Here is an 11,274-nt window from a genome sequence, read left to right on the forward strand (position 1 = left end):
ATTGGCTAGGACTGTATGACGCGTCGTCGTTTGCGACGGTTGAGCGCAATTTTCCGCTTCTCCTTTGCAGCGGCTTCTGGGTCCAGTATTTCCAACTGCTTTCTGGCAGTCGCCTTCTGCAGCTTGGTCTTGGTCCGAAGTCTTTTGATGGCAGAGATATGTTTAGACACGGCCGGAGACCCTACTGCCTTCTCCAAGTCGCGTTGACAGTTTTGGCCCAGAGTTGACAGAAACTGACGCCTCTCGAAGAAGTCAAGACGAGGCAGCTGCCTCCACAAGTCCACCGCGGGATTCAGCTGGAGGCCTCGTCGCTGGGATCGCACCATTTCCACATGCGTAGGGGCTTTGGCTTGGAGTGTTAGACAGAGACGCACAATATGAGGCAGCAGGGGAGAAGCATTGTGCAACATACCTACCGTTGATATGACCTGTGTTACGAGGTCGGCGACGCAGCATAGTCGAATGAACACGTTATTGTGGTCGAAGGAGAATTTGCAACCCCAGTGAACCGTCTTTGAAACCAGCCATAGCACGCCACTGCGCGTAACGAAGTCACCCTCAACGACGTCGTGGGTGTGGAAGTTGGATTCGACCAAGCACCGCAGCAGTGCTGTGAGCACGGGCCTGTGACAGGCTGTCCACCGGTCGGAGCTGGTCTCCAACGATTCCGACTTCACCGAGCGACTGAGAGCGACCAGAAGGTACTCGGGCAACGATTTGACAGGGTATCCAGGGTCTTGCAGGGAGGCGCACACGAGTGGCATTGCCCCTGCAGAGGGTGTCTGCAAAGTTGTCTTCGTCCGCGACGAGTCCAATAGCTCTGCTAACGATTCGCAGAAGGCGGACCTGGTTCCCAGTGACAGCTCGGTGTCTACATCCATGACGTGACGGACGCACCACTGCCAAACAAGGAGCAACGCCTCTGAGGGCACGTGGAAGTTGACCTCCTCTTGAAAGTCGAAGGCGCTCGTCCAGGTGCCATGGCAGGCCGTTCGCCGCAATGTAGAGACCTTCAGGGCGGATTCTTCTAGCGCCTCCAATGCAGATTTCACCAACTCACCAACCAAGGAGACCAAGCTGTCGACCATGCTCAGCCTGGACGAGCCAAACTCCATACAAGCCATTTGGGCACTATCAGAGCGCAACGCAGACTCAGTCGCCGTCACCACGTCCTCCTCGACGAATGCCAGGGAGCTGGAAGGCCACACACACGAAAGAATTGTCAGCGGCATGGTGTCTTCCACTGCGTTCGCGCCCAAACACTGTACAAAAACGGTGAGCATTCGAAGGAGACCTCTCCGACCAGGTTCTTTGTGTCCCAAGAACAGCTTCGTGATCAGCGGGTAGAGCTCTCGCTGCACTACTTTGGCACCCAGTCTCTCGAACAGTGCCAACAAAAACTGCTGAAGGCTGACGACGAGTTGGGTGTCGGGTTCCACGGACAGCCGATGGCCCGCTTTCAGCGCAAAAAGCCTGGAGTAGTTATGGTCCAGCTCCTCATGCGCCAGCCCCTGCATGACGTCACCCAGACATAACAGCGCATAACGGCGGCCGACATCGACATCGTAGTACAGGTTGTCCAGGAGGTACTGAATGCGGTCCTTCTTGGCCTTAGGCGCCATAGGATACGCCAGTACAAACTCTGTGAAGCACTTCCGGGCGACCTTAGAGTCTGCTGCCGAGCCCTTCACCACAATACGAGCGACTGCATCCATGGCGGAGTACAAAAGGTCAGCCGTCTCCGCCTCTAAGGATTCAGGCCTGATAACGTTAAAGATGAGGAGTCGGAGCAGGCCTAGACTGGTAGACACCAGAGCTGGAACTTCCAGACCCACAGCGGCCTGTCCTATCAGGGCCCCTTTGAAGGTGCGCTGCACACACTTCAATGCAGCCGTCCGCGTCTGTTCAGCGTCTGGCTGCTGCTCCAGCTTGGTGTAGTGCCTGCGAACGTCGGCATCCATCACGAGAGCCTTGCTTAGCAGCGCGGAATCTAGCCACTCTGAGCCACGATTCCTCCTGATAAGAATGGACAAGATCTTCGTCGAAACCCTGAGCAAGCCTCCAGAGCTTCCCGCAGCTCCCAGAAGTTCCACCATGTTCAACACAGCCACGGCTATGACGGGCCCGTAGGCATCGAGTGCCGCGATATCCAGGGGCAGCATCCTCACCAGATTGTTGGCCACCGGAGCGAACAGACCAGAGAGCGTGGAGCAGAGCAACCTCACCATGGAGGCGCACGTGCCATTTAGTTGCTGCCTGAGCGCCTCGGAGTCCACGGAACCCTCGACGTTGTCATCGCCGCTGTCCTCATCATCATCGACGTCCCTTAGGCGAAGAGGGTGGTTGCGCAGGAACGTTTCCTTCAGAAGGTGACTTGCGGCTGTGGCGACTGTACAAGCCCGTTGTGAAGGGTCGAAACCGCGCGCTCGCTTGACGAAATCCGACACCTTACGACCGGCAGACGCGCCCGGTTGCAACACGACGTAAGCGTCCTTTCTCTTGCACGTCACAGAGCGACCTGATGACGCGTCTGGGAGGTTCTCTTCGTGGACAGAGTCCAGTTTCCGAAGTTCGAGTAGGAATTTGGAATCCACTACGCCCGTATCTAGAGACTGGAGAGCGCCATGGTCGGCCATTTCCATCAGCTTGGGGCCTTTTCGGTGGGTAATCCGTTGAACTCTAGCTGTAGATTCATCGTAAAGATCGTCGGCCAAAGCATAGAGTCCCCTGGCAACTCTGACACGGTCCACTAAGGTTACTCTCCTGTTGAACTTGAGCCCATCAGAGGCAGCGTCGAACAGTGCTCCGACCTTGTTCAACAGCTTCGTTGAAAATGCACGTCTTTCACCAAGCAGTTCCACTTTGGCACCTGAATTAGCTACTCCTCAACAGGCTCACCGGTAAGCAGTCCGTAAAGGAAGAAGAATACGTCGTTACAGGCCTTCTCAGGGGAGAGCACTGCCGTTAGAATCTGCACCAGCTGCGCGGCTCGCGATGCGCGCCCCTCTCGGGTGCTCCATTTGAAGCCCTCGGGTAGGTCCGGGTCCTCTGTACGCTTGATCTCAGCGGCTAGTATCGGCATCACCTGGTCAAGTATGTCATCGATGCTACCACGGAAATCGAACTGCGGTTCTGACATGTCTGCCAGCTCCTCCTCGATGTCCTCATCCGCCAAATGGGAGTCTGAGAACTTGTAGAGAATACAATGAACGCTGTAGACGAGCACAGGTAGCTGGTATCCGTCTCGCAGAATGCCTCGTAGCAACGCAATGACCCAGGCTAGGTAGCGTGGCCCCAGCTGCATCGCCATGTGAACCACAGCCTTTCGCGAGGTAGCGCGGGAGCTCTCCATTTTATTGCGGAGGCCAATGCTGGTTGCGTGGAAGAGGGGAGTCAGTCGACGGTGGAATTCCTCCTTCGGAAGACGTCGAATGAGAAGAAGGCACGCAGCAGCCACCTCTGGTCTTACTGCTGTTAGGCGTTTCTTGCCAGTCTTCCCTTTCTTGTAGAGCAGCTTGTTAAGTCGAGGAAGCAGTTCAAGTCGAATGTCTTGGTGAATGCCATCGATGCCTGTGCTTCGGGTTTCAGCAGGAAGGTCCTCGTCCTGCTCCTCGTACTCCTCCTTGTCTTTCTCCTCGTCATCCTCGACGTTAGCCCGCTGCGCCGCGGCCACCTCAATCAATTCTCCCACTTCCTCAGGGCTGAGTTCTGACACCTGCACGTCGAACTTCTCGAACTCCACCGCCGACAGTAGAGCGCAAAGTACGCTTACAAGGCGGAGATGTAGTTGTGGCTCCTTCGTGATCTGGTCCAGAAGGTGAACGGCAGTTTTTACTACAAACTTCCAAGACGATTGCCGTGTTACGCTGCTCATCAGTATGATTCCAGCTGCTCTGTACGCCTGGGTAACTTCGAAAGCTTTCAGCTGCAGGGCAGCATGTAGCCCTAGTGGTGCCAGAAATCTGGCGAGCGTCGGCTGGCAAAAGAATCCAGAATCTACTTGTTTTGCCACCGCCTTGAGTTGTGTGGCGCGTACATGTAGCGAAAGGGCCATGACGTCCTCAAAGAATTCAGGATCCTCCACCAGCGCCAGGTCCAAAGAGAGTGAGGAAATGACATTCTCAGTCGTTGGGAGGAAGGCCGCGACGGGGTGCCAGCTGCAGACGAGCTCCCGCAGCATCTTCATGGACAATCGTTTGGTCTCATCGCTACCTGAGCGCAGCACTGAAGAAAGGCAAGGTATCAGAACCTCGGCGAAGGCCGCCACGATCAGGGAAGCCTGCTGCGTCTCTCTGGAGCCGCAGTCTTGACCAACACTCTTGGCAGAGGTCATCTTCAGCACACGACCAACCCAAGCAGCTAGAAGATCGCAAACGGCCACGCTTAGGCCGAAATCGAACTCACGGACGCCGACATAGTAAACCATCTGCTGGACGATCAGATGCGTAGAGCGCTCATCAAAGAAGCCGCCTTCTTGAACGACAGAGGTCAGGTAGCCTAAAGAGCCGTGCGCCAAATCAGGGCTGTCGTCGAGGCCCATGACATGGTTCATGGAGAGCATGGCTGTCAGAACTGGTGCGTCAAAAGTCAGCCCCTCCAGAAGGCGTTGGAATTCCGCCACCATGCATGTACCCTCGCCAGCATCCCTTTGTAGAGCGGAACACGAGGCGGACAGTGAGTCCACTAAGGCGACAGCATTGGCGTGTCCCTCGGATATTAGATGGGCCTTCAGCAGGAGTCGGCAGAGCGTACATCTGAGCTCGATGTCAGGAACGGTTCCCACGAAAGGAAGCAGTTGCACTTGGAACCAGTCCAAGGAAGTAGAGGGACTCAAAAGATTGAGAAGAGACTTGTCCATGATGGTAAGGTTCTGCCTTACTGCCCACGTCGAGGCTCTTGGGTTCTTAGGAAGGGTGTCCGTCATAAGTCGGACAAGCTGTAACCCGATACCTGCCAAAGCTGAGAGGTCTTCGTCCTTAAGGAACTCCCAGATGTGCCCAATCAGTTCCAACTCTTGCCTGGTGGTAATACTCTTTCCGGTTCGGCTTGTGTAAACCTCGTGCTTTTGACGCCAGCCAAAGACTGACAGAAGCTGTTGAAGCAGCAAGGGAACGTGGGGGCGCAGTAGGCTCCACGAATCCTCAGCCACTAAGTCTCCCTCTTCGGAAACTCCGCAAAGTCGCAGAGCCACACAGATCACGCTTTTCATAAAAGTCGGGCATACCTCTCTGTCCACCGAGACAGAATCCTCCATACCAGGACCCGTCATGCCTTGGAAGAGTTTAGTGAGTAGAGAACCGCCAACTGACTCGAAGAATTGTAGTGAGCCCGCATCGGAAGCCATGGTTTCCACGAAGGCCAACGCCTTGCTCGCACGTCCAGTAAGCAGTTTGTCGGCGAGGTCCTCAATCTGAGGCTGCATGGCCTGCAACCCAGGCAGTAGTAGCACGTTAAACCTATCGTGGTGGTCGCGACACAGCATTTGAACGATGTCCCAACATACAGTGATCTGTTTGGCGGCACTGGACTGCGCCCGACCAGGTTCAGGGAATGGCGAGAGCTTCAACTGTCGACTGCAGCAACACAGGAAGCCCAGAAGAAAGGGGACGAATCGCTCCAAATTTCGCCGGCAGCTGCCGATCAGGGATTTCAAACCAGTGAGCGTGCTGAAATGTAGTGCAATGGTGTTTCTGTGCGCGCCGCGGGGCCACATGTCAACCGGCTCCGAGTTGAGAGTGGAGTCTCCAATAGTGACCCAAAAGGTTCCTGAAGTAGCTTGCGCCAGCATATTGACCACCGTCCGCTCGTGGCCGAAGAAAGGTGCCAGGCATTGCCCTATAAAGACCGCAATGTACTCACACTCCACGTCAGCGATCGCCCGGTATACGGCCAACTGAACACTTGATTGCTTGGTCGAGAACAGCACCCCTACTAGTAGCCGAAGAACAATCGGGAGCAAATACCTATGATCATCGGAGAGGATTCCCGACACCCCAAGGCCGTTCCGCGTCAACAGCGAGGGAATGTTCTCCTTTCGCGCGAGCTGGGAGAGGAAACTCGCGTAGAGTTTCATTGACGGATTGCTGGAAATAAGGAAGTCGACAGCTGCAGTTCGGAGCGCTTGGAGCGTGGACTGGCAGACTTCTTCTTCGATAGTTCGGCAAATCCCCTGGGTGGCCTCGCAGCTAGACACGGCCGCGCAGGCCTCCAATATGGCGGCGAGCGTCACCTCGTTGTGGTAGTGTCGGTCCTTAACGTAGGCGTCCAGACGTTCACGGACCAGGTCAAAAACTTCAGTGGCCAATGCGTCGCACTGCTCCAGCAGCAGGGCAAGACTTCGACATAGGCACTTGAACTGCGTGACGACATCGGTTTGCGGTTGCATACGGAAGGGACCAAGTTCTACATCCTCCACCTGCTCCTCGAATACGGCATGCGTGCTCCTCAAGGCCGGAAACATATCCGGCACCATCGAAGACACCGGTTCCTTGGCGAGGCGGGTGAACAGCGCCTTGGCGTCCGTGCCGTCTGTTCGCATGTCGGATTTGTGCACGAAAGTGGCCTTCGGAATGGGAGCGGCTATGGTAAACGTTTCCATTCGAGCTACCACAGCTCTTACCGCCGCCTCCACAGCGTGAGGGGGCGCAGCAAGGGCAGCGCCAGACGCCTTTTTGCGCCTCTTAGACGCTCGGCCTGACCCCGCCATCATGCCCATGGCCTCAACCACGGCATCCATCATTGGTGAGAACTTCGTGCTGGCCTGCATGACAACGAAGGTCATGCTTGCGTCCAGCGCGGGCCCAGATTCCAACTTTGAGGCCTGCTCCACGAAGTTGAACAGGGACAGCTTCTTGCCTCCAGCGGATTGCAAATCGTTCGGTGTCCTCTCGATCTCAAGAGCTACTCCCCACGATGTCGAGCCGGCGGAGGCCAGAAGGCGCAGGGCTTGCTGGCGGACACCCACGTGATCCGATCCCACGGCTTCGTAGAGGAGGTGGGAGTCGCTCGTGACAACAAGGGAGAGTAGGACGGCTGCTACGTCCAGGTCTTCCACTGAGAAGGCGCACTCTATCAGAAGAGTGCTGCTGATCTCAACACCCGAGTACAGTGCTGACTGCTTGAACAGGTAAGCTCGCGACAAACTGACAGTGTGAATGGAGGGCAAAATCTGCCGAGACAGCGACAGCGCCAACTCCTGAGCATCGGCACGAGAGACGTCCAGCCAGAGAAGCGCAGCGAAGAGTCCCGCAAGGCCCCACTCGGCGTCACAAACTTGTGAGGTGCATACCAGCTCCGTGCATGGATCCGACAGAGAAGGGGCGAGGAGAGGCCCATAAATCGGATACTCGCAGTGCACAGACTCCTGGACTGCGGCGAGACCCAGGACCTGCATGCGGCTCTTGAGAAAAAGTACGAGGCCCGGCGAGGCATTGTGCTGGAGACGCAGCGCTATCCAGGGGAGAAGTGGCTCAGGACAGCTGGTAAGACAGCTTCTTATGAGATCGTCGCCATGGTATGTGCCAGGCTGGACACCGTTCGCCACTTGTAAGCAGAAGTCAAAGATCCACCCTGGTTGCACGGAATCCGTTGCCGGGACCTTGCAGCTAATCTTGTCGTCTAGTGTCAGTCGGGAATTGTGTTGCACCAGTATCGCCGAAACCGCAAACTGGGCTGCTAGAGACGAAGCAGACATCTCCATCAGTGAGTTCAGACGCAGATGGAGCGTATCTGATTTGATGAAGGGCGGCCAGCTACTCCAAAGAAGACAGAGTTCAACGGGAAGGGCCTCCACTTCTTCCTCGGGTAGACGTTGCAGCAATCCGTGCTCTACCCGTTCTTGATATCGAGTGAGCGTGCGCTTGCCGTTCAGGTCCTCTGCTTTTGTCTGACTGGTGTCGTACCGCACCAGGCGGTAAAACCATCGGAGGACATCGCAAGCGAATCTGTGGCGTTGCAGGGCAGGTACCTGGGCCAACCATGGCATGTCGTCGATCTCAAATAGGTAGTCCTCCACCACATCCAACTGATGAGCACTGATGGCACCGTCAACATTACGGACAGTTTCGAAGCAGAGACCGGCAAGTGGCCGCACAGCGCTCTCGACACCCGAAGTAACAATGACCTCCATGAGCGCACTGAGCACCAGGTCAAATCGGTTGAGACCAACAGAGCGCCGGAGGATGGGCCTCAACCCTTCGATGATTTCAATCTGGTGCGCCGCCGGCTCGAAGAGTAACCAAGGCCCCAGTAGAGGTGCAAATGTGGGCATGTCCCGAATCAGGGGGCCATACAGCGAGGCTACCAGGTTTTTCCACGCCGACAGTACCGGTTCGGCGACATTCATGTCCGCGCCACTGAGACAACCCATGAGTGTGGCAAGGATACGACCCAGCTCGGGCAATACCTCGGCCTGGACATCCTTCACGACGGTCTCCAGCAGAGGGCACACCGACCAGTAGCGCACTCCACGACTCGTTCCAGGGGTCTCCAGAGCGGTGAGAAGCTCTGTCACCACTTCCGGTAGATTCGTCAGAAGCTCAGGGAGCGAGCCTACCAACGGACGCAGCTTCTTTCTGACGTCCACGTACGACGCGTCCTTCCGGTCCCGGCGGCCGAGTGCGTCGGCAGTTAGCGTCATAATTGGGTGATTTTAATGTCGAACCTCTTGGAGGCCTGGATTGGTGTGGACGTCAACGTCATCACCGTGGACGGTCGCGTGTTCGTTGGCGTGCTTAAGGGCTTCGACCAGTCCGCCAACCTCATCATCGCCAACGCAGTAGAACGAGTCTTTTCCGCTGATGCCCCAGTCAAGCTCCTCCCTCTTGGACTCTACCTTCTTAGGGGAGATAACGTGTCGGTGCTTCCTCGCCGTCTATACGCAGAGTCTCCGTGGGCGAAGTAGATGTGGAGATCGATCGCAGAGTTTCTGCGTTACAAGCGGCCCCACTGAAGCAGGTGTGACATACATCCCCCTCTCACGCAGTTTCGTTGACTGTATACAGTAGAAAGCAGTTGATTAAATCAACGGCTCGTCGCCGACTTCAATCCACTTTCTTGATCATGACTCTTGAATGAACCTGAACCTGAACCTGAACCTACAAGCTCTCCTGCATTTGAAGATTCGTTCTTGACGGATTCCAGAATCTGTGCGCGTATGGTGGGGGTTGGAAGGGCGTTGATGGACTGCATGTAAGCCTCCCGGTCTCGGAAGTTGACTTCGCGCTGATCGGTCATGGACATCCTTGCGGTGTTCATGTTCTCCGCATCGTAGGTCTCCAGCACACGGATGACGTCCTCGTGTTGTTTGGACGGTAGGAAGGCCGTGGCGACGTCCCTTGGAGTCCTTCCAAACATGTCAGTGGTCTCGGGATCTGCTCCGCAGCTTTCCACGCAGAAGCGGATGGCATTGTGGTGGCCTCCTCGAGCTAGGGCGTGCATTGTCTTCTCACCGTAATCGTCGAGATCGTCGAATGATGCGCCCCACGCTACGAGAAGAGCGACCATGTCTGAGTGTCCTTCCATGGCTGCAATTTGCAGAGGGGTGAATCCAGCCACATTACGAGCGTTAACGTTGAAGCCGCCGCGAAGCAGCTTCACTGCTGGACGAAGCTTATTGAAGCAAGCAGCGTAGTGCAGAGCACCGTTGATACCTCTTGGTTGGACGAGTCCGCCTTCAGAGCATCCGTCAGGGATCACACCTACAGTCTCTTCAGGCAGCGTCTTGCCCTCCTTTAAAAGTTTGGCCTCGTCTCGTGCCCGTTGTTTGATCAACTTCTCGACGTCTGCATCTCGATCGGATACGGTAGCGGCGATCAACTGATCGTCTAATTCCTGCTCCTCCTTCTCCTTCTTCTCATGATAATAGAGGTTGCGCCAGTAATGCCACTGCTTAAACCAAGCGACGTATGCCACCAACGAGATCAACCCGAATGCGAAAATCTGCCACGCGACCTGGTTGTAGTCACCAGCCACGGCGATCCCAGCTCTCGCTTCATCCTCGCACCAGCTGATGCCATTTTTCAAACTTTCCGAGAAGGTATCGAACCAATCAGTCGATTTAGGTTCGTTGAGCACGGCGATCAGTTCCTTTGCGTCATCCAAGGCTTTGAAGCCACTCTCGAAGTACTTCGCCACTGTGTCCACGAATGTAGTCTCCGAGTAATTGACGACGCCGAACACCCCAACAAGGGCAATGCCCACGGTGAGGCACAGGGCTCCGAATGTTCCCAGGCAAACCCAAAGACAACACAAGGCTCTGCAGACATTACCAGTGTTCCTCCGAGAAGTTTCACGATGTGTCCGTCGCTTGCAACAGATGCACCAAAACAGCGCCAACGCGTAGAACCAGAAAAGGAAGACGATAACAGCGTATGACCAGGTGCCATAGTTAATATAGGGCATAGCACCTCTCAGCTGCTTCCACAAAGGACTGGCTTTATTGAAGGCCTTCGTAGCCTGCTCAGCCATCTCTTTGCCTAGTGTATCGAGATGAGCAGCGTCAATGGCGGCCTGCAATCCACCAGATGGGGGGGGGTCGATGTACTTAAACAAGTCGACGACCTTAGCTCCTAGCTCCGGAGAGGCGAAGTGGTTCTTATCAGGACACTCCATGTCAAAGAGGTAGTACACCCAAATGTAATAGGCGAGGACGGCCATGGTGTACATAACCACGAAAAGCCAGAGAACTGTCGCGAAGGTGACGAGGCAGTACTTACGACCTTTGATCTCCCAAAGGGGCATCCGATCTCGGTCGTTGCAACAGCTGTTGCAGTAGCAGGCGCCCGTGCACCGTCGACAGCACTTGCAGCAACCGAAGAAGACGTTGTGACTCCAAATGGCGATACCCCAGATCAGGCTCAAGATAACGGCTACCGTGTGCAGCGGAGCCAGACCCAAGCATTTTAGAATCATAACTGGGACGTTGCTGGTGCGGACCGGATCTGGAGACTCAGTAGATTCGACTAACTTGTAGCAGCAGTCGTGGTCATTCTCGTCTGATGCGCAATCAGTAGGGTCCCTAAAGCAATCCAGAACACCGGGCACGTCGAATAGTAGCAAACCCGCGAAGTTAGAGAAGGCTGCGGAGTAAGGGTCGTAGAAGTGACACTCCTGCACTGTGTCCTTGGGTTGCACCTCAAAAAAATTCCGGGCATCTGTTTCCTGGGTCACGGTCAACACCTTTCACTCACACGGAAGCTTCTCGCAGTACAGCGTGAAGCAAGGAGCCCAAAAAGTACGCTACACCACCTCATTCAAAGGAGAAATTATGCTGAA

General features: G+C 55.5%; 3 protein-coding genes across 6 annotated transcripts; 1 reads left to right on the forward strand and 2 right to left on the reverse strand.

The window, feature by feature from the left end:
* Positions 1 to 5: 5 nt before the first annotated feature.
* KVP18_000796 (uncharacterized protein) lies at positions 6 to 8,638 on the reverse strand (the record flags this gene model as incomplete). Of its 3 annotated transcripts, XM_067950219.1 has the most annotated exons (2): positions 6 to 2,869; positions 2,899 to 8,638. In XM_067950219.1, the coding sequence occupies 2 exons, from the start codon at positions 8,636 to 8,638 to the stop codon at positions 6 to 8; spliced, it is 8,604 nt and encodes a 2,867-aa protein (XP_067810206.1). The 3 variants fall into 3 exon arrangements, with proteins under 3 accessions (XP_067810206.1, XP_067810208.1, XP_067810207.1); XM_067950221.1 differs by lacking the exon at positions 2,899 to 8,638 and having other exon boundaries at positions 6 to 2,636; XM_067950220.1 differs by lacking the exon at positions 6 to 2,869 and having other exon boundaries at positions 2,879 to 8,638.
* Positions 8,639 to 8,653: 15 nt separating this feature from the next.
* KVP18_000795 (uncharacterized protein) lies at positions 8,654 to 8,902 on the forward strand (the record flags this gene model as incomplete). The annotated part of the gene is made up of 1 exon (XM_067950218.1): positions 8,654 to 8,902. One exon carries the CDS (start codon positions 8,654 to 8,656, stop codon positions 8,900 to 8,902), a length of 249 nt encoding a protein of 82 aa, XP_067810205.1.
* Positions 8,903 to 9,021: 119 nt separating this feature from the next.
* Positions 9,022 to 11,252, reverse strand: KVP18_000757 (uncharacterized protein; the record flags this gene model as incomplete). 2 transcript variants are annotated; one of them, XM_067950134.1, is made up of 2 exons in its annotated part: positions 9,022 to 11,160; positions 11,190 to 11,252. In XM_067950134.1, 2 exons carry the CDS (start codon positions 11,250 to 11,252, stop codon positions 9,022 to 9,024), a joined length of 2,202 nt encoding a protein of 733 aa, XP_067810128.1. The 2 variants fall into 2 exon arrangements, with proteins under 2 accessions (XP_067810128.1, XP_067810129.1); XM_067950135.1 differs by lacking the exon at positions 11,190 to 11,252 and having other exon boundaries at positions 9,042 to 9,077; positions 9,100 to 10,911.
* Between the last annotated feature and the right edge of the window lie 22 nt (positions 11,253 to 11,274).

Source organism: the organism of the source record quoted next, assembly GCF_019968955.1.
Source record: "MAG: Porospora cf. gigantea A chromosome Unknown PgA_NODE_2_length_148957_cov_356.986, whole genome shotgun sequence".
NCBI classification, from domain to species: Eukaryota; Apicomplexa; class Conoidasida; order Eugregarinorida; family Porosporidae; genus Porospora; species Porospora cf. gigantea A.